General features: G+C 40.1%; 1 protein-coding gene and 1 long non-coding RNA gene across 2 annotated transcripts in view; one reads left to right on the forward strand and one right to left on the reverse strand.

Annotated features, from left to right (window-relative positions):
• Nucleotides 1-1852: 1852 nt before the first annotated feature.
• Nucleotides 1853-8823, forward strand: LOC113594757 (uncharacterized). Its single transcript, XR_008292469.1, has 4 exons — nucleotides 1853-1989; nucleotides 2513-2709; nucleotides 7654-7759; nucleotides 8708-8823. It is a non-coding gene; the product is annotated as an uncharacterized LOC113594757 (long non-coding RNA).
• NKAIN3 (sodium/potassium transporting ATPase interacting 3) overlaps nucleotides 2169-22946 on the reverse strand; it is a 696415-nt gene continuing 675637 nt past the window's right edge. Inside the window, exons 6-7 of the mRNA XM_053208019.1 lie at nucleotides 10543-10612; nucleotides 2169-2440 (exon numbers count right to left, since the gene is read on the reverse strand). Of these exons, the coding sequence (XP_053063994.1) occupies nucleotides 2431-2440; nucleotides 10543-10612 (80 nt within the window). The 3' untranslated portion in view covers nucleotides 2169-2430. The remainder of the gene's footprint in view (nucleotides 2441-10542; nucleotides 10613-22946) is intronic.

The following is a 22946-nucleotide window of genomic DNA, read 5'->3' on the forward strand; positions in this document are numbered from 1 at the left end:
CTAACTTGTCTCTGATGAGAGGTCAAGTCTCCGGAACTTTAGAATTATCATTATGGATTGCTGGGATACCATATTAAGTAGTTGCCTATATTGGAAATCCATAGAAAAAATCACTAATGTAAGGATTTCTTCCTCAAATCAGTTAGACAAGATCTAGGACTCTCCCGTGCATCTTACCAGTATGTACACATTTACATGAAGATAGAACACAACAAAAGTTAGTATGGTGCCGTTTTGTGAAATGTTGACTATGTTTTGTTTGTGCACGTGTGAGAGGCTAATGCAATGACTGTTTAAAATACTCACATATTAATTTTATTCTTCTGTCTTACTGACTTTCTACATTTTTGATATTTTATTAGCTTTACCCATAGTAATAATATGTATTAGTCTTGAAATAAACAAAAGTTATTTTTTTAATTAGGAAATGCAACTTTCAGTCTTCACTATTTCTAATTGCTTTAACATGGCAATTTTTTCCAGCTGCTTTTTAGAAAACTTAGAAGAGTTTGATGTTTTCATGGGCTTTTCACCGCACTTGGCTGTATGGCGAGAGCTCCAGACAGGGTCCCACTTGTCCTGACGCTACAATCATAACTGCCTTTTTCAGTTGTGGAGCACTTCACAGTGTCTGGGATATTTTTTATATGTCATCTGATTCTCACCTCTTCATTGGGAGGTAGGATTATAGTCTACCTCCCAGATGAGGAAAGTTCCAGGGCAACGATGTCCAACACTATCCAAGGCCACAGTGCTGGGTCCAAACCCTACCATTTGCCCTCCAAAGGTCCCACCTCCTCCCATGACTCTTGCCCCTCTGTGTACATGCAAGACTCAGGACAAGGCCACCAAATCCCCTATGCTTCGGATCCCTGAACTGTGAAGGGGTGGTTTGGATTTGACCATCTCCTAGGTCCCTGTGAGCTCCTCGTCATTTTGCATTCAGGTTTATTTAGTAGAATGAAAAATGATGGGATTAAATGTGTGTCACCTGACTGATGGAGCACAATCCAAAGGCTAGTGACTAAAATGGGCTTCTGGAATGCCCACAGTGGTTGGCATGAGATGGGAGCAACCAGGGCATTTTGTTGTATTAGTTCTGATTCTTAACAGAGTCTCATAAAAATATACGGACTCCAAACAAACAAAAAAACAAAAACAAAAAAAAAAAAAACAAGAAAAAAGGAACCTCTATACCCACATAAAAATTTGCATACGATTTTAAATAGTTTATAGACTGACTTGTTAGAGATGTATGGGCCAAGTTAACAACTTCCGGATTAAATAGTACACATGTACACAATTTTGTGGCCTATAGGGGGCCTCACCTTGGTTGCTATCCAAAGTGAGCAAAACTTATTTTGATATGGGAAATAGTCATTGAAAGATATGAAAGGAAAAAGCTATGATGTGTTTTCAAAACAGTCCTTCTTTCCCTGGAAAGTGATGTTTCCCATATTACTTTCTTGGTTATTGGGATGGGGTAAGAAAAAGAAAAATTGATGTAGAGCAAATATAAATATGTTTTTTAGGAGCATTTATAGAGGATTCCATACCATTTTAATGCTCCTTTTGAATATCTTAAGAGCAATATTCTTGATGGTTGTGATTTCTGTTCCACAACTCCACAAGCTGTATGTTTAGGTCTGACACCAATGTCAGAACCGGGATAAAGAGCAGAAAATATGAACATCAGAGATACCCATATAACCTCCAAAGGGGAAAGGTATTCTACTAATCATACTCTTCTATACTCCCCATGATATGTTCTTTTCAGAATACAGGAAGAACAAGATAATATGCATGAATCTGAGAATTTAGATTGACGTAATGGTGTTCTGCATTTTGGAAAGTTGAGAACAAAGGAGGACTTCATGTTTTGTCTTATGGTGTTGAAAAAATGACCCATGGTCAGTCTGAAGGCCGATCCACTGTTTGCACCCATTTATCAGCTGTCACAGCATCTAACTTCATATTGAGTAGCCCCCGGTAATGTCTGTTAATGCAAACTCCATCAGGCATAGGATAACTCAGGTCATCAGCAACACCGACTTAACACCTCAATACAAAAACCAGTATTTCTCTTAGAATTGACTGTAGAAGGCTTTCACGAAGTGTTTTTGTTTTGCATGCCTCACAGTAAATATTGTTAAAAAATGAAAGACCAATTTTTAAAATAATTTACAAGTATTCATATAAGAAGAAAATGACTTAGAAAAATACCCACCCAGTCACCTACAACTCATCTAGTGAACAATGCTAATAATACATAGGCTGTGACCCAAGAACTCCGGGATTCGTGGGGAAGTAGGGAGGCGCGGTCCGTCCTCTGGGAGGAAGTGAGACGTGCCAATGCAGAGAGGTGCTCTCAGTGGTGCTTTGCTTCCTAACTCAAGTTCAGCAGCCGTGTTTCAGAGTCAGTGTCATTACTTATTTCGACCTAAAACAGAAAATATGAATTGCTTTAAAGAACTTCACAGTTGAAAACTGAATTTCCTTTCTATTCATCCAGGCTTTTCAAAACGCAAAATAGATTCTGGGCGTGCCTCATGCGGTCCATGTATATGACAGTCGCAATAAGAAAACCAAAAACCCATGGGCTTCCTGCTCTTCAGGTCGGGGTGTGCAATCAGGTATAAAAATCAGAATATAGGACTGATTTCCTGGGAGAGAAGTGCCAACCCATAGTAACTGAGGAATGATGTAAAGGTATGGCCTTCGGTTGTCTTGGGGTAAAGATGAGAGGGTAATATTATGTCTCCAAACTGCTAGAAACGTCCCTAGCCTAATCTTCCTACAGTATTCTGTTGGTTGACTGCTCAAGGATCATCCTCACCTGGCTTTCATACCACTGATCCATGTCCTTACATACATCCCGTCCTGTGATGATTAATTTTATGTGTCAGCTTGGGTGGGCCAAGGTAGCCAGATATTTGGTGTGGCTGTGAAGGTATTTTTCAGATGAGATTTACATTTACATTTCACTCAGATATGTAAGTTTCTTCCAACCAACTAAATTATAAGCATCCTGCCAGTAGAAGCTATGACTTTCTCTATGGCTCAGAACAGACTTTTTTGGTCATAATTTTAAATAACTGGAAAAAAGCTCCAACTTTCCAGCTTTGCTTTTTGGTAGTAACTCTTCTCCAGGGAAGTCCTGTTCCCTCTCACACATCGCAAGAGTTGGAGTCCTTTACTTATCTCCTCGCCTTCCTTTCACATTTTCTCTGCCTATTTCTCTACATTCCGAAAACTATATAGCCCACCTATCTACCCCTTTCACCCCATTGTGATTTAATAGGGATTGGAGCTGAAAGATAAAGGGATAAGATTATGATAGTGGAATTTTAATCATTTTATACTGTATCTTAGTTGGGAAGGGGTTTCAAGGTCCTGAAGTTTATTCATCCATCCAATAGGCAAATTTCTTCTAGAATGAGGTAAGGCAATAGGGGAAGGAATTTTTGTTTGTTGGGGGTAGTACTGATGGGAGTTTGGGGGGAACTTCTGGGTATACCCATCACATTTATCTTTAGTGGTGAGACCGATCTAATTCTGTTATTCTTGAATTTTCTACACTTTCGGTCCAAGATCAAGCTTGACCTTGTGGCAAGATACTTCATACGTGGTACTACGTCTTCTGATTGTGTCATATCTGGAGACACATAATGTCGAGTTGTCACTCTCTTAATGATGCTATGATTGATCAATGAGTTTGAGTAGAACAGTTTGAGTTTTGGGAACCTTAAGATCATATCTTTATTTTTTTCTTCAGATGTTAGTAGTTATCTGAGGGTACCTACCTTCCAGGCAGAATGAAATCAAGTAGCAAGGTAGTGATGTTATTTCAAAGTGTGTCTTCTGAGAGGCCTGTCATTGTATCTTTTTCTATTGGTTTTCTGTCTCTCTGTATCACTTCTGAGATGTGTGTGTGTGTGGGTGTGTGTGCGTGATATGCCTGTGCTCTCATCTGTGTATTCTACTTTCTTTCTTGTATCTTGTTTCTTTCCAGAACTTGTCATTACATGGGATTATAAGTGTTTCTTGATATGAATATAAAGGAAAACAAAGTATGTTTTTAACATGAAATTTGGTGTATGTTCATTGCATTGCATTTAATTTTAAATTTTTAAATGTTTATTTGCTTTTGAAGGAGAGAGAGACAGAGCATGAGCAGGGGAGGGGCAGAGAGAGACAGGGAAGCACAGAATCCGAAGCAGGCTCCAGGCTCTAAGCTGTCAGCACAGAGCCCAACACGGGGCTTGAACTCACAAACTGTGAGATCATGACCTGAGGCGAAGTCAGACGCTTATCCGACTGAGTCACCCAGGCACCCCACGTTGCATTTAATTTTAGTATCAGAGGATATTTTCTTTTGGAAACAAGCAAAATGAAGTTATTTTTACTTATGTTGATTAATTTGGGGGTGTGCTCCATGTCTCCATGGGTAAATCTATTTCCTTGCTGTTAATATCCATGGCAAGTACTGAGAAGATTCCTGAGAGTTCTGGCAAAGACAGGAATTGACAGTTTCCCTGGAGGGTACCATTCCGATGCGAGTTTTTTCATTTTGGAAAAGCCTTCATGTGCTTCACAAGGCAGTGGAGAACCAGGTTCCACAAGGTTCTGGGGACAGTGAGTGAGGTCACAGGTCAAATGAGAAGGTCTTGGCGATCCCTGTGAGACACAGGGGAGATGGCTGACCATCGGTCACGGTCATGGCAGACCGTCTTTTGCGTTGCCTGACTGCACTGTTGGTGGCATCGTTCCTTCCTAGCCAGTTGGTGCATGAACTGACAAGCATAGTGATGAGTCTGAACCCTAGAAGCACAGCCATTTCACTGCTCCATGGTCAAGTGGCTACACATTAGGGTGTGTTCTTACATTGCCCCTAAAAATAGTCGTTTCCTATGATGGATCAAAAAGTTATTAATGCGAGTGACAAAGGAAAGGCACCCCAAGGAGAGAAAAAGCAGCAAGCCCCTAAACACTGCCCCTTGGTGCTAAGTGACGCAGGCATGTGGGGAAGCCCGGCTCTCCTCTCGGACAACTAAGAAGGCGCTGAGTGCCTGACATTTGTTGTGCTCTACGCTCTTGACCCTGCCCTGGACAGTTGATGCCCGTGTAAGTGCCCACCACTTCCAGGGACTGAGGGAAGCCCTCAGGCAACAGGACTTCACAATCAGTCATGGGAAAAGTGAGCAGCCCCCAGTCTGAGCAGATTCCAGACATCTGGTTCTGTATGCCACAGGGGACAGCCAGCATAGAGAGAGAAATATGGACATGTGAGGGCCAGTCAAGGACAAAGAACAATGAGATAAAGACAGAGAGTTACCATTTTATTAGTCTTTAGGTACTTGGCCAAGAAATAGAGGCGTGATGGAGTAAATGCAGGTTGTAGACTCTGGGTTCCTCCAGCTTCAGTTTACTAATACATTGCTGGTGGCTACTGGTTTTTAAACCCAGGTTTGAAAGCAAATCATTCTTACCTCCCTGCCTGCCACACACACACACACGCACACACACACACACACACACAGGTGTTTTGTCTTCTTAGATGGTTCTTAATCTAGGGGTTGCAAATGCAGAATGGTCTGGCTCCAACTTACCGCTTACCGGGATGCTGATAGAAGCAGCTCTTCTTAGGGAAGAGCAGTGGAGGGCCACCCCCATCTGTCCGGCAGCCGGTCATCAGAGGTCGTTTTCCTCTGGGCCTGGGCCATTAGAGGCAGAGACCAGGCAGTGAAGGTACAGGTGGGCGCTGACCGCAGAGCCCGCCTGAAATGGGAATTAGCTCATCTGTCTTCTCATACTGAGTTGCAACAGTCGACACTCGATCAGCAGTGGCCACGTAGCATGTGACATTTTTTGTGAAGAAAAATTAGCCTCCAGCCAAGGCAATCAGGCAAGTCAAGATACCAGAGAAAGTCAAGTTCTCATTTGGAAACCTTAGGGAAAGACTGGCTGAATGCGGGGGAAGAAGCTTTTTCATCAAGTCTTTCTTAATGGCAGTCTCGGGGCATCTTCCTCATGGGAATTTCTAACATCATCAGATCTCTATCTTTGTAGTGGAACTCAGTTCTGAAATTCCACTGCTGTCTTTCTTTGACAAACTGCCTTGGTCTAATTATTTCTATCTGAAGAATAACTGCTACGTAGAACTTAATTTTCCCACTACCCAGTCGCTAACCATTTTGATTTCAACACACTTTAATTTAGTTGCTCACTAGGATGTTCCCTGAAATTCCATATCTCTTTCATAGCTGCATGGGTTTTTGCCAAGCGATTTTTCTTCCTGAGAGGTAAATCTGCTTTTATTAGCCCTCTACCCTTGGCGTTAGCTGCAGCCCCGACGTAAGCCGCTCTGTAGGTGTCCCCTTCAAAGCCACCACTGACCACATGGCTCTCTGCTCCAATGACAAGAGCTTTTTTCTCCTTGTTAAAGGTGGTGGCAGTGATGGAGGAGGTCCTGGCAGAGACCTAGGCTGTACTTAGGTTGAGAGCTATAGCCTCTCACTGATGGCCGTGGCAAGATCATGGACCCCAACACGGGCTACCCCTGACCTGTGTGTCACATATTTCCAAGGCAGATCCAGACAACAACCACTGAAAGCATCTCTATAGCTTTCAAATTTTTAAATATTTGATTTTTTAGTGGTATTTCACTGGCGCAAGTTTCGCAGACCCTGTCCTGCTCCCTGGCGGGGACAGGGGGAAGGGGGGAATATGCCAGGGAGCTCCTACTTATTCTACACATCTTGCCAGACTAGAGGCAAGATCAATAGGGTCTTCCCCACTGATTCATCAAGCTCCTTCCTTGGCTGTGGTTTCACTGGATAGTAGGAACAGACAGTGAGAATTTCATTCATCTACATAGCTTTTAAAAAAAATTCCAGTATAATGAACATACAGTGTTATATTAGCTTCTGGTACACAATGTGGTGATTCAACAATTCCACACATTTCTCAGTGCTCATCATAAGTGTGCTCTTATTCCCCTTCACCTATGTCACCCATCCGTCCACCAACCTCCCCTCTGGTAGCCATCAGTTTGTTCTCTGTATTTGAGCAGGGGTTTTTTTTTTTTTTGTCTTTTTTTCTTTGTTCATTTGTTTCTTAAATTACACATATGAGTGACATCATATGGTTTTTGTCTTTCTTTGTCTGACTTATTTCACTTAGCATTATACCCTCTAGGTCCATCCACATTGTTGCAAATGGCAGGATCTCTTTCTTTTTTATGGCTGGCATCTCTGTAGCTTTAGGAGTAAAGAGTGATACTGTTTAGATGGCGGAGCAGTGGCTGTGGAGGATCTGGGGGCATCCCCACCAGGAGTTATCAAGATTCCTGCTCTACTTAAACATCTGCTACCTCATAGGCTTGCTCAGTTTAGGTGACAACTATGGCAGACAGAAGATTGGGCAGTCTTGAATTTCAGCTTCATCTGCTGTAGAATGGCCAAGCAAATTAGCCTCCATACACGGAACAGTCATTCTCTTCTTCTGCTTTTGATTAACTCCTCATTTTCTTTCCTAAGTCAGCTCGGGTATTATCTCTTGGTTGATCTCCCTGCAAGTGAGAAGTAAGCATTCTTGCTCCTGCAAAAAAATTAATTTGGGGACACTGTTTTGCATCTCCTTATTTCTATGTAGGTCTCCTCTCCTAGATCATTGGCTGCCGGAGGTCAATGCTCAAGTGTTGCTAGTCTTTCCATTTCTGGTGTCTATCACAGGGACTGTGGACACATATTATAAGTAAGTAAATAGTTGTAAATAAAACTAACTTACTTAATCAGGCCCTCTTGATAGCTTGGTATCATTCTTTTGAAAGGAGACAAAGCACGGAAGACTGACTCCATATGTAAAATAACTTCCCCTATCACATTATCCCCAACACACACATTCACACACAATTTGACTGTGGGCACAGGAAAGGTACATTTTATGATGATGAGCAATGACACAATCAAACACGAGAATGAAAGCTTCCTGTACAAACAGACAGTGTTACCTGTGAATGGGCTGTCTGCTTGTAACTACCCTTCTAGAGTTGAAAGCCACCCTTCTACATCCCTGTACCTGTGACTATGCTCAGGAATCTTCTGATTCCCTTAATGAAGTCCCCTAATGAAGTGGCTTCCTCATAACACCTGGCTTAGTACTCCATGGAGACTAAAGAGCCTTAACAAAAGTTAAAAACCAGCATTCTCTCCCCTCTCGGACAACTTAAACAGAAGACTGGCTTTTTCTCCAACCTGTTGCTGGGTGGTGATATGGCATCACCGAGCCGGCCACAACAAAGTCCAACATAATGGCCTTGTTAAAAGAAATCAAGCAGGCGGACTAATGCTAACTGGATAAACTGCAATATTTACATACAGTGGGGAGCACACATACTGACCTCTTAAATTGTTCATGCACAGTGATTTTAATTCAGGTGTAGTTTGATCTTTCAGATTCTTGCTCCCTTCATGGTTGAAAGGCTTTCCATATTCATCTAACAGTAATATGCATAATCTGTCAAAGCAGAAACTTCATTGCTTTCTGTAGCCTGTAGTTTATGCTACATTCAGCTAAAAAGGTGTGAGAGTTCATCAGTGAACAGGGTAGTTGAGAAAACCCTTTGAGGAGGCAGCAGAGTTGATCAAAGCTTTTCAGGTCATCTCACAGGTACATTTTATGTGTTCTTGATTCACAGAAACGGGAGAGACTTCAGGGAGTATAGATGGCAGTCACTTGCCTTTGGGCCAGGCCAGAGAACACTGTGAGGTACATGGATGCCCATGCCATTCAAGAAAGGAGATTCCATTACCAACATCAATCAATTGTAATTGTAATAACCTTCCTTAATAGAAAGATCTTTCTTGCGTCTGACCAACATTTTTCATAGTGCAATTTCTCTGCTGAGTTATTTTTTTCATAGTGGAGATGAAATAAATCATTCATCACCTTCTTTATTACATACCAAATGTATATTACACTCTCCTAGCCCCTGCTAGGCATTGTTTCCATTCTCCTCTCACTTGCAATGCAGTGATCATCTCTATTATTGTCACAATCCCTGCCAAGTCCCCCAGATCTACCAATATCAACTTTTGGAGCACATCATTTACCAGCGTTCAGTAGCATGAGTAATGAGGTGGTGACTGCTTCGTCCCAGAGTGTTATATAGGGTGAATGATTTTCCAAATTGGATTTGCTTTAAGAAACCAACATTTATTTAAACATCCATCATGTGACAAGCACAGTGCTGATTTGTGTGGCTTGTGAGCTATGTTTCCTTTAGATCATTCTGCCAGAATAAAATTAATTCAACCTGGAGAGGTGGAGGGGTCGGTGCAGGCTTCGCAGGGCTGGGGGTGGGGGATTGCAGATATGAAACCACTGTGGCAAAGCAGAGGAAGGCGTTCATGTGTGTTTCTTATCATGTCTTTGGCTTTGGTCTCCAGTGGCTGTTGTACATAATTTCCTTTATCACCATGGAACTGAAGAACATTGGGCTGAAAGAATAGAAGGTCATCTGACCAAGTTCACAATATCAGGCATGGTGATTGCTTATCATTCAGAAATGATCTCAGCTCCACCCCTTACTACTAGTGGGATTTGGGGGAATTTGTCTAACCTCTGTGTACCTCTGTTTCCCTTTTTATGAAGTGGGACTATTCATGAGTACCTTACAGTATTTCCATGAGGATAGAGTGAGACAATGCCAAGTGCTTGGTACATGATAGCTATTATTTTATACAGCTGTCTACTTGCTACTTAGAGTTTTCTAGGAATGGAGTCACTGTATCTATTTTCTTGCTTTCCAGTATTTTTTCAGTCAGGTGACCATGATACCTTCTTTATACTCAACTGAAACCTGTCCCATTTAAGGTGCTTTTTGTTGTACTTGTTGACTTCCTTCCATGTCCTTTAGGAAGAGTTAGTCAAATATTTGAGTACTAGGCACAATCATAGGTAACTTTACATATACTATACATACCTTACCCCATTTTGAGTACTAGGCACATTTGAGTACTAGGCACACTTAAGTACTAGGTACAAGCTATACATATACTATACCTACCTTATCCCATTGAATCCATATTCCCTCCTCTGCCTCTGAAATCATATCACAGGTGGGAGAACCAAGTCTCAGAGGTGTCAAGGAAGGCCCCTGAGAGCACACACACAGAGCCTGGATTCTAACCCAATCTTTCTCCCCTTTTCTCTGTTATGTGGCCCCCAAATACATATCTAGTTTCTCTTCTGTAGACTACATTATCCTTTTTATTTCCAATTTAGCTATCAACCCTCTGATAAGAAAAGCTGAATAAAAATCCCATTTTGGAAACATAAACCACGTTACCTATTTCAAATTCTTTTTGGGATGAATAACAACAATGATGATGTTGGGTTACATGTAAAAGGTGTGTTTTAAATATGAGTGGAAAATTAAACCAATGATTAGTAGTAGCAGGTCCAAATTATTTCAGATTTGGTTAGTTTTGACCAAGTTAGAACGATTAATATTTTCCATCTCATCACACCTTTACTTACAGGTTAACAGGCTTTAACTCAACATGATCCTGGTAGTAGGAGCGTGCATCAAGTCCACCTATGAAATCAACTGCAAATACAACACAGCCCGATGTGAATAAATGTGTAAATGAAAACACACAGAACACTAGGTGTTTAAAGTAGAACACATAAAAATAATATTAACAAAAAAAATCTGTCTACCACAAATGGAAAAATATGTGTTCAATATAAAAGACTGCTAAAAACAAGATCAATGGTCAAAAAATAGGGAAATTTTAAGAAACACATAAAGAGCTTGGGATCGTAAGGACTGGAAAATCAAAGTTGTTATTGACTTTCGTGAAAAATGAAGTAACATTAAATAACATTAGATTTTAAATAATGTGTTTGTCCTTAGGCATACAGATATGCCCTTTCCCCCTATATATCAAAAGATATACCTCTCGTCTTGTTGCCAGAATCCAATTTTTTTCTTAAGAATATTTATCGCATCATTAGAAAGACCTTTGAGAAGTCGCATAATCTATGCCCATGCCTTTTGTCCTCAAGCCATCTTTGACAAATGGACATCTGCTTTTTGCAAAGGTTTCATCTCTTCTGTGGTAGCATGGTGCTTGTCTCACCGTCTGTATAGAATCACTGTTCTTGGTGACATTCGTTCTAATTTCTGTTTTGATGACAGTTTCCGTCTTTCTTTTCTAATCCTAATGTCCATCCTAATCTTCTTCTCCCCCCTTTTTTGGTAGTCTATTAAAAATTTTAATTACTTTACCTCCAGCTTTGGTTATATTATGGCACTATAACATTAACAGGTACACAGTCATATAGGAACTCTGAACTCTCGGCAAATGCATGTGTGTGTAGGTACACAGTATGAAAATATTATATCGTATCTTCAGCTCAAGACAGACATTTCAGTAACCTGTGATTTCAAGATGGATGACTTAGCTTAGAAGTTCTAGTGAAGACTTGACCTACTCTAGCTGTAGTCACTCTTGTCAATTTCTGACTTGCTGTATCCTTTTTCCCCCATTGAAGAAGCTGAGGTAAGTCTGGGTCAATCAAAGCTTCACCAGATCACTGTGTAGACATGAACTTTGGGGTCCTGTGGGGGTACACAACAACCAGGTGGCAAGGGCCATTGTAATCACCATTACTCCAAGATAATCCCCACAGAGACTAGAGGAGCCTGAGGCCCATCCTTTTCCTACCAGGTCATATAGGTTGCCATGTTAGGGAAAGAAACAGTGAAGGAGGAGTCCGTCTGAGACACTGGAAAGATTTTCCCAGAAAGTGTAGGCAGTGACTAGGGACCATTTAAATGGTCAGATTGGACTACGGTTTTATCAAGTTAGATATTTGATCAAACATCCACTCCCTCATCTTGCTGACCAATGGGTGGGAAATTAGAAGGAAAACCACCCTGATTAAAAGTTGAATGAAGATATGATTTATAAGGCACTTTTCAAATTTAAAGAGGGTGTTAAAAATAAAATTACAAATATATACATTTGTGAATAAAATGATTCAATTGAAAAATTATATACAAAATAAACTTTTTTTTATAAAAATAAAGAGCATATATCTGTATACTTTAAAGCAAAATAAAAAGAAAACTTTTTTATATTGATCATTTGAACATTAAAGTGTAATATTCACAGAATCATTATTTTTGGTATAAATTCAGGAACTGCTGTGAATCTGCTCCTTAGTCATCTCTGTCTCCAATAGACCAGATCACCAGAATATACATATAATATATATTTTTTCAATCTGGTTTTATTATTTTTATAAATTTATATACAGTCTTATTCACAATTTTTTTATTGTTAGTAAAGTTGAAATTGTTGATACCTTAATCGATTCTGTAAATCATAGTATTTTTAACTACGGAAATAGTCTCCATATAAGGTGCCGATAATCTCCAAGCAAGTTTGCCAAAGAGTGGATATGTGTAATGTTATTTACAGTACTTTCCCAGGTACTGTTATTTTACCTCCATTTAGTGTATCTTTGCCAAACATCTTATAAGACAATAAAATGTGAATTGTATCTATTTGTGATTTTTTAAAATCACATATAAATGCTGCACAATTTTTAGGCCCTCTCACAAATCAGCTTCTTTTCATTCTGGTGCAGAATATAAATTTCCTCAATTAATTAAATCTTGCATAACATTTGAGCTCTCATTATTTAATTTGCCCAGTTCTCTTCCTTTCGTGAGCATAAATTTCAATGTTCTCCTTTTTATAAGCTCTCAATTACTGCCATTTACTAAAAGCTTCAAAGGATGACTTTTGTGGTGCTTCATTTGTTGAATGATTCAATTTAAAATTTCCGACTGATCTTGAATGAAGTGCAACTAAAATGTAGAAGAGCCATTTATAAAAATGCTCACAACTAATATAGGAAAATTAGATTGATTTACAAAGTACTTCTTTAAAGGATGAAATGTTCCTAACTCTGAAGGATAAAGAGAAGCAAAGGCAGAAAATGTATTCTGTCATTCTGAAGGTTTTTTTGTTTGTTTTCAACATCAACCTCATTAGCAAAATGTTTTCAGGTAAATGCAAATCAAAATCACAAGGAGATACTATGTTATACCCACAAAGATGGCTAGAATAAAAACATCAGATAATAAATGTTGGTGATGGTGTAGAGAAATCTGAACCCTCATACACCACTGGTCAGATGCAAAATGGTGCCGTCACTTTGCAAAATAATCAGTTCCTAAAATGTTTAAGCAGAGTTACCATATGACCCACTAACTCTACTCCTAGGTACATACCCAAGATAAATGAAAATATATGTCCACACAAAAGTGTGTACACAAATATTTATAACAGCATGATTCATAACATCCAAATGGTGAAAAAATATTCTAGCTTATCTACCCTAAGGTGTGTATGTATACAAATATAATATATATCTTATATATTCTACGTACATCTCTGTATACATAGAAAATTTGAAAACTAGAGTTTCTGTTTTCATTGGTATATCACTGTAGCGTCATTGGGAGGCAATTACAAATTACCTGTGAGCCTGAATTCCAAATATGTTTCTGCTTCACAAATTTCTTAATTTAATATGAATACTACGCTTTAAAAAACCCACAATATTGTGCTCCACCATTTGTATGATTATCACAAAACGAATAATTTTATCCTTAATATTTACTTAACTGAATTACCGTACCATTGAAAGCAACACCCTACATGTTAGCTTGGACGGAATGAATATTTAAAAACCTTACTTCAATTCTATGAATTGGATTAAAAAAAATAAAACGCTATTCGAAAGCAAATTAATTGGTTTTCCGCTGACAACATCTGAGGAACTGATAACATGTTGGTATTTTGGCTCCTTGGGAATTGTTTCTTCCACTGCTGGAGACAGCCCATCACCTCAACTTCTGGGTGCCCTGTGCCGACCCTCTGTAGCAGCTATGGGCTGGTGCACTGAGCTGCTGGCAGCCTCCAGTCCTTGCTCACCTCCACCGGCACTGAAAGGAATTAGCCGTATCTGCTACTCCTGCCCAAGCACCTATCTTTTTAATCATTGATGGATCTGCACGCTGTCCTTGGAAGAAAGGTCCTAGGTACACGATATCTGTAAAGATTTGGGGAGAAGACGGGGGCGGTGGTGGTGGTGGTTTTCTTACACACTTAACCATATATTAAAAGAATTCGACTCATTGCTCTTGTATCTCACACATCTTGAGGAGACTTAATGGCAGACGCTTGAGGTGCTATCAGTTCACCCATCCCAGATTATCCTAATACAGTTGCTACTGACAATATTTCACTTGAAAAGCAAAAAAAAATTAAGACAAAGCCTAAGCCAGATAGGATGCCAGGACAACCTATGTAAACAGGGGCTGTTTCAACCAGATCAGGACACATGGTCATCCCAGTGGACCCTTTCTCTGCACATCAGAATTCTAGTGTGAGGTAAAATTTTCAAATCTCTAAATTTAAATATTACATATTGGTAAAATTCAAATTATCAAGCTTCTGAACGAGACAAGAGTACAAGAAAATGTAAGGAACAATCACTGAAAAGTAGGTAGGTAAGAAATTAAAACCATCAAGAATCCTTTATGGATAAAATGCAGCAGTATGGGTTTTGGGCAACAGAAGCCTACAAGTCCATGAGATGATGACGTTCCTATATAAAAAATTAGTTTTTGATGGATATAGCAACACTTGCCATTGGCCAGAGTGGGAAGATAGTTCAAGTGAAGGAGTAAATTGGAGCATAAATTGAAGGTGAGTTTATAGATTCTTTTTTTTTTTTTTAATTTTTTCTTGCTTATTTATTTTGGCGGGGGGGGGGGGGGTGGGTTGCAGAGAGAGGAAGACACATAATCCCAACCAGGCTCCAGGCTCTGAGAGGTCAGCACAGAGCCTGATGCCGGGCTCAAAATCATGGATCTTGAGATCACAACCTGAGCCAAAGTCGGATGCTTAACCAACTGAGCCACTCAAGTGCCCCAAGTTTATAGATTCTTAAAGCTTATTTTTTTCCCCTAATGATGTCAAATGCTTTTTAAAAATGAAGAAAATTTTTTTAAAAGATAACCTAACTGAAGACTTAAAAACAATTCAGTAGGAAAGACCTTGGGCTTTTAAGTTGTCAGTAAGGGAGTCATATTATATGATTAATAAAGTAAAGCAACTATGTATTTTAAAATTCATTCTAAGGAGAGAGATGTGAGAAGATGCTTAATGAAGGAATTTCTCCAGGAGAAATAAGATGAATGTCAACAAAACATGGGAAGGAACAAAAAAGGCATAGACTTTCAGAGGTATGAAGAAAAGAGGATTCGAAAGGAAGCATCCATGAAATCTGGAGTTATTCCAGTGAGAACACCACTTGGGGGTCTTTGGCAGAAGAGTGGCCAGGGAAGAGTTGGGAGAGACAGAAGGAAGCACGGGGAGACAAGGGGTGGGTGTTGGGGGAACCGCTTGCTGGGTGACCTCAAGGACAATTAAGTTGAATTCTCTATACTCGGTATAATTAAAGTCTTGAAGTGTAGAACAAAAAATCAGCACAATTAAGAGTTGGCAGCAGCTGTCCAGAAAAGTCAGCTATGCAGAGCGCTGCTTCCTTCACCCGTTCTGGGAAACCGAGGTGTTACTATAAAAGATCCCACAGGGAGAGCCCGCAGCCAGAAAACCCCATTGTTTGCAGCCCTTTGAAATGTATTTCTTGTGCTAACTTCCATCAGCACAGCCAAGTAACTTCTTGGAAGAAATTATGTTACTTGCAACCTGACTGGGACATTGCAAACCTGATTAAGTTGATACACCTGAAGCAGCACATTTGTATAAATATACACCTCAGGCAACGCCATTTCCAGTGAGAGCTCAGGCTATCATTTAATGTCCCAGGTGTAACTATACGCACCAAGTGGGGCGCCTGGGTGGCTCAGTCGGTTAAGCGTCTGACTTCGGCTCAGGTCATGATCCCACCGTTGGTGGGTTCGAGCCCCGCGTCGGGCTCTGTGCTGACAGCTCAGAGCCTGGAGCCTGAGCCTGGAGCCTGCTTTGCGTTCTGTGTCTCTTTCTCTTCCACTCAAGCTCTCTGTCACTCTCTCAAAATAAATAAATAAACATGGAGAAAATTTAACTATATTCGTCAAGCAATTACTAGAATGTAGGTGTTTTGTTTCTGATCCAGCTAAGCGGCATGCTGCCTTGTCACTGACTCGAGAAACACCGAGCTCCTGCCACAAAGCCCTTAGCTCAGAGAAATGAAAAGACTCCGGAAGATGAGGACCAATTAACACACATTTATTCTGAACTTGCTTCCCGGTCTATCACTGTTTCTTCTACTTAGGTATTGGACTGTTCTTTTTATTATTATTATTATTATTATTTTTTTTTTTTTTTTAACGTTTATTCCTTTTTGAGAGACAGACACAGAGCACTAGCGGGGGAGGGGCACAGAGCTGTCAGCTCAGAGCCGGACGCGGGGCTTGAAATCACCAACCAGGAGAGCATGGCCTGAGTTGAAGTGGGAGGCTAAACCGACTGAGCCCTAGACTCAGTCCCTAGACTGTTCTAATAAGCATTGATTTTACAAGTACGATTTTACAGGTCGTAAGGGAGCATTTAAGGCCTTAAAAAATACAAATATTTGGGACTCTTGAATTGTGGTTTACTTGTTCTGCGATATGAATTCATAAGAGAAAAGCCAGGGTAGAGGCTTGACACCAACTGAGTTCACACAGATAAGATTTTGCGGCACCCCACGGCTAACGAGGGCTTTTAGGAAAGACCAGTTGTTTCGGAGGTAGCTGGCAACGAAACTCTGGGCTCCTAGGGCATGAGCTGCTTTGAAGCATCGCTCATCCGCCGTCCCCTGTCTGAAGACCCCGAGCTTGCAGAGGGCACGTTGCTCTGTGCAGAATCTCAGGCTGCGGCCAGCCTGCTCATGGCACACCAAGCGGCTGCGGGGGTGCCTCGATGGGTGCGCTGTTGATGCCGAGAGGGTGGCTGGGGCTGTGCTGCTCCCTGCCCCAAACAGCTTTATGCACCTTAAGAGCCCTTCGAACAGACGGATGACACCCAAATGCAAGCTTGGTAGCTATTCACTGTTGTTCTCTTCAGGGTGCAAGAAGTTCAGAATTTCTTGAAACTTTTCAGAAAGCACACTTAACTCAAAAAGGGAAGCATACGGGACCCCTGAGATGCTCAAGGATAAGTCGGCCCCCGGCCGGGAAGGCAGAGTCCTCGGTGTTAGAGGTGGTGCTGTCCAGATTAGAGCTTTTCACCATTTTTCCCTCTTCCTGTCTGGAAATAGCCATGTAGAATAATAGACTCTTCTCGCCTGTCTTGTCCCCCTCTGTCTCAGGTACGGGCACGGACAACTGATAGAGCTCATTGTCACTGCTGGCAACTTGGTCTGGAAAACACTGGGAGCGGTCAGGGGGAGATGCTGGAGGGTCTGGAAGCATCCCCAAGTATGTCCAGGACTTCCAGCCTCCTTGTCCTAGGGAGGGGGAGGGAAAGCAATAAGAGACCAGTAGACTTCAGCGTGCCTTGGGCAGATGTAGGGACTCTACAAACGCTCTGTAGTTTCCGGTGGTCATTCCAAGAGCTTTAGTTCCAAAATGTATGTGTCCTGAGAAAGTACCTGCGGTCATTCTGGTTTTCTTGGTTCCCTCATCCTCCTCCATAATTGTCTTCTTTCCACTTTGCTATGAAAGGTATTTATCTCAGCCATCAGGAATCTTATCTTGGTGCACTATCCTGGAGGGTGTCATACACTAGGTCACTAAACAAAATGACAGGTATAATTTCACATGATGATGGAGTAATAGCTACTAATGACAATGGCTCTAAGTTTTTGCTTTCAAACAATCTTGTAATAAATTTTAGTACTTTAACAATAATTTTCGGTACTAGATCACTGGGTACTTTTTAACATATGTCTCAGGCACTTTACCTATAATTTCACTCCTCTCCACCTTCCTTCTTCCCTGCTTTATTTTCTCTGTTGTGCTTATCACTGTTTACCATGCTGTATTATATGTTTCAATTAAAAAAAAATCTTATTTGTTGTCTGACTCCCTCACTACAATTTAAACTTTATGGGATAAGAATTTTTGTCTGATCTTGTCTGATTTTGTTCACTGCTATATCCTCAGTTCCTAAAACAGTGCCTGGTAAAAGGTATGCCTTCAAAAATATTTGGGGAAGAAAGGAATCAAAAGAATTGAGAGACACTGCTGTAATTAAATTCCTTCCATTCTCATATTTTTTTTCCTGTAAACAAGGTTTCTATAATTACAACACTAGCATCAAATATTGAAAGTACCTGAGGTAGCCTATCTCATCCTAGCAGTAACTAATACTCATCCATGAATACACGAACTAATTGAAAAAAAAAAACCAAAACACACCCCATTCGTTTCATTAAGAGGTACTCTTCCATTAAATGTTTCATTTTATGTTTAAGTATTTCTTTGGATAGGGTTATAGTTGCAATTATTGGCTATCAACATTACTGAGCAAATGTAAACATATTGTACATATTGATGAATATATTGATGAATACATTTATGTTTGCTCAGTCATGTTGGTGGCCAATAACTGTAGGCAAAACCTCATCCAAAGACAAACTTTGACACTTAAAATCTGGTCACAGGAAAAAATTAAATTTTTATTTATGGGACTAAATCTAAATCTGCAAGTCCTTTACACTGAGCACAACAAAACATATTGAAAGAAATTAAAGGTGTTTTAAACAAATGGAAGAATAGAAAACATTCATGGATTGTAAAACTCAATGCTATAAAGATATCATTTGATCTGTGGATCAACTAATCTACAGATTCAAAGCAAACTCAATAAAACTTTCAGCAGTTTAATGAAGATGCTGACTCTAAAATGTATATGAAAAGGCAAAGACTCAAGATGAGTTAAGACAATCTTAAAGAAGGACAAACCATCAAATGTCCTAATTTTGGGGTTAAGATTGATAACTGGACTATACAAATTGAGACTTTTATTCCTAAAAAGATAGCATCCATTGAAAATAAAATTGCCAGGTATAGATAAGTATTCATTGTAGAGATATATGATAGAATAAGAAAAAAAATTAAGAATAAACATATTACATTAAGACAGAATTCTATGGGTCAAGTGGAATGGAGGTACAAGTTCCAAAAGAAACTGGCACAACTTAAAATTCCAACTGTTAATTATTTAGGTACTTTTTAAATGGATGATTATGGCATTAAATTGCTATGCCATTTAGATTCCATGGGATACATTCAAAAGAGTAATGCCTCAGTTTTATTACGGTCATGATTTCTAACACGTCAATTTTTCTAAGTTGGAATTTCAGGTCTCCTCTCTCCATGGTTCTGAGGGAGGCTTGGCTACAAGAGACTTTTGTGTGGAAGATACGGCAGACATAAGGGAAGCAGAAGTTACTGTGCTCAGGAAGTTGATCTAGAGTCCCAGGCTCCCCTGTGGCGGACAGCCAAGAGCGAGATCTGGTTGGCACAGTGGGATCAGCAAACAGTTCAGTGGATGCCCAGCCCTGCCCCTCACAGCTGGCAGCACCACATCAACCTTGACCTCAGAATCCCTGCTGGGAGGACAGCCCTCCCTGACCTCCTGTCTGATGTGCCAGAGAAATCACTGAAATGGCTGAGTTTTCTTGGACGTGCCTACCATGAGGAAGAAACGCTAAGTCTGGTTTGGTGACAATAAAGAAAGTCACATTTTTGTCACGTCGTTTTGGGGGTGAGGTAGAGAAGAAGTTTGTTTTCGTAATTTTGTAGTATTTGAATTGGATCTTGAAATTCTGTTATTTTAATGATAAATTTTGCATATTGAGTGTCCTGGGTTAAATAAAAGCAGACAATTGATTTGGAGCAAGATCATTGGGTGTGTTACATTATATATGACTCCCTGTATCCACTTAAATTTTAATAGGTTAGCCCATTATTTTTCTCCACAGTGTGCAAGTAATTTATATTCTCACTCAATATTTAAATATGAATGTTCTGGTTTTAATCTAGTGAGTGAGCAATGTCTCTTTCTTTACCAAATTATGAAGAATTTACTTGTTATCCTTGTTGGAAAGAAAAGCACAATTGCATGTTGGAAAGCACATGGACTTTGGCACTCGAAATATCTAGGTCAAACCTAAGTTCTGCTTCTTACAGATTAGTAGTGAGTTGAGGAAATTCTCAGGGCATCTAGAAAACAATGACCACCTCAGTGTGGTTGCCCGAGATGAGCTAATGGCCTTGGAGGGCTGGCATGGGAAAATCATGCAGCAAACGGTAGGTTGCTATAGATATTATTTGCATATTTATCTTGTTCTCATGATACATTCCCATCAACTATTGATTTCTGAAATTCCAGAAGCTTTGTGTAACTTAAGATAACAATGATTTGTGAGAATTCCTACATTCTCTTTCCCCTATTCTCCATGAGAATATCTGTCTTTGAGGAACTTGCATTGGATTTTGAGTTTAGTTTGATTTTCTCATATTTAGAAAGAGTAGCTACTTTGGAGGAGGGAAAATTGGTTGGTCTGCCACACTTTGAAGCCTGAGATTCCACCTTTTATGAGCATTTTTTAAATTATTCTGGAAAAGTTAAGCTTCCTCACATAAAGACATGGCGCAAGAAAGAAAATAACGCTCAGCAGAAGTAGAACTTGTGGAGTTAACTGCCATGGGAGCGTAGCGCTCCCTCTCTGCAGCACTGGTGATAAGTCGTCCAGGAGTGTAGATCCAGGGCCCAGGACCCACCCAGTACACACGTGACAACCTCCATCACCATTTGTTTGGCTTTTGACTGGCATTGCTTTTATTCTCTCCTCCTTTTTCCCCCACAGTAGCCCAAACCTGGGGGGGGGGAGAGCTCTGTTTTTTTCTTGGCATTTCAAATCATTCCATGGGATTCTTTGTAAATATATCTACAAAATGCAAAACGCACAAAGTGACTTCTTCCTAATGTTTTCGGCATTATTCCTTTAGATGCGTATTCTAGTTGTTCTGCAAGGATCCCAAGGACCGTCTTTAGCATTTTGTCTTTGAATCTTCCACAGGGGAACTTGGTTGCAGTGTCCCTACAGGGTGCTTTGATAGTAATCATCTAGGACTGCAGCTTCTCTCCTCACTCTGAGTTGCAAGAGTTGTATCACCTTTGTAAAGATGCCCGTAACGTACCTGCTTCCACTATCCTACCCCCTCAACACACACACACACACACACACACACGCACTTTTTATAGTTTGTTTTTCTCATATTTTGAAAGAAAGTACATAATTTTTCCCCCCTTTCTTACTTTAGGCTTTAATAGCACATCTTTAATAGCACATTTTTCTCATATTTTGAAAGAAAGTACATAATTTTTTCCCCCTTTCTTACTTTAGGCTTTAATAGCACATCTTTAATAGCACATTTTCTATTCTTTTTAAAGTTACTCAGCTCTTTCAAAGCCACACAGGTTGCGCTCTGTTTTGCCATCACAGGTTACTGTTACCCCTTCGGTTAATCTTCATCAGTAGCTCAGTAATTGGACGCAACGGCTGCTCACTGTTTTCAACCACAGTCTGGCTCTACTGAAGGCCCTTTCAATTTTTGTGGTTTTTCAAATACTATCTGTTCAGAATCACTGGTGGCTGATGGCCGCTATGTCACTATACTGCTGGGCTTGTTCAGAGGAACCTTTTACTCTAGGGAAAACAAGATAAAAAAGAATCCTGAAAACACCATCCTTTTTATTTTTCTTTGGCTGCCTTTCCAGCTTCTGTTGTTTTCCTGGGTCCAGATCTCTAGAATCAGATGTTCCTATAATCAGTGCTGACAGTTGCTTCCCACTTGAAAATTTTCTAGGAGTAGGTAATATTTAATGGAATAATGAATTTCTAAAATCTCTTTGGGGCCAATAAAGCAGAATGGAATGGCCGAAAGGAAAACTAATGCTCAAAAATGTAAGGACTAAAAACAGTTCTAAGAATTTGTCTAAACAGTTATAACTTTTCCCCAGGTAATTAATCTTTTCCTTAGTTATCCAGTTTTTCCCCCAGTCTGTATTTGTCATTCTCATCTAAATCTAGCTAATCAAGGGGTGCCTGGACGGCTCAGTTGGTTAAGCATCCGACTTTGGCCCAGGTCATGATCTCAGGGTTCATGGGTTCAAGCCCCGCATCGGGCTCTGTGCTGACAGCTCAGAGCCTGGAGCCTACTTCAGATTCTGTGTCTCTCTCTCTCTCTGCCCCTCCCCCACTCATGCTCTGTCTCTCAAAAGTAAATAAACGTCAAAAAAAAAAAAAAAACGAATGTAGCCAATCAAGTCACAAATACCTGTTCACTTTAATGTCTGTCTAGAATTCTTTTTTATTGTCTGTGTCTACAATTTTGAATAGTATTATTTTTTTTAATGGCTTCTATTATTACTTTTGGTTCTCCTTGTCCTAAGAGTCTCTATCCAAAAAAATGCCATTTCTCCTGAGATTTCTTTTATAAATCCTTTTCTCTTTCTTTGAATTACTGTTCAAAGAAAATTGAATCTGATCATATTCTTCCCAAGATTAAATCCATTTATTGACCCACATCATCCAGCAGAAAATCCCAACTGGTGTGACCTGAGTAGGTACAGATGTGACAAGATATCAATTCCCTCATTTCCTGGTGCGTGTGTGTGCGTGTGTGCGTGCGTGCACGCACAGCTTGGAGTAGGCAGCCTTATGGGCCAGTCATTTCTTGCTGGGAGAAAAGTAATGTATTTGCCACAGAGTGCCTTATAAATGTTAGTTTTCTTTATGAGTGCCAAAATACATAACACAAAATACAAAATACAAAATAAGACAGAATCCAGGGTCCCTCAAAGCCAACCCCACCATTCACTTGGTGAACTGAACACACCCAATCACTTATCACTTCT

The sequence above is a fragment of the Acinonyx jubatus genome, chromosome F2, assembly GCF_027475565.1.
Source record: "Acinonyx jubatus isolate Ajub_Pintada_27869175 chromosome F2, VMU_Ajub_asm_v1.0, whole genome shotgun sequence".
Classification (NCBI taxonomy): domain Eukaryota; kingdom Metazoa; phylum Chordata; class Mammalia; order Carnivora; family Felidae; genus Acinonyx; species Acinonyx jubatus.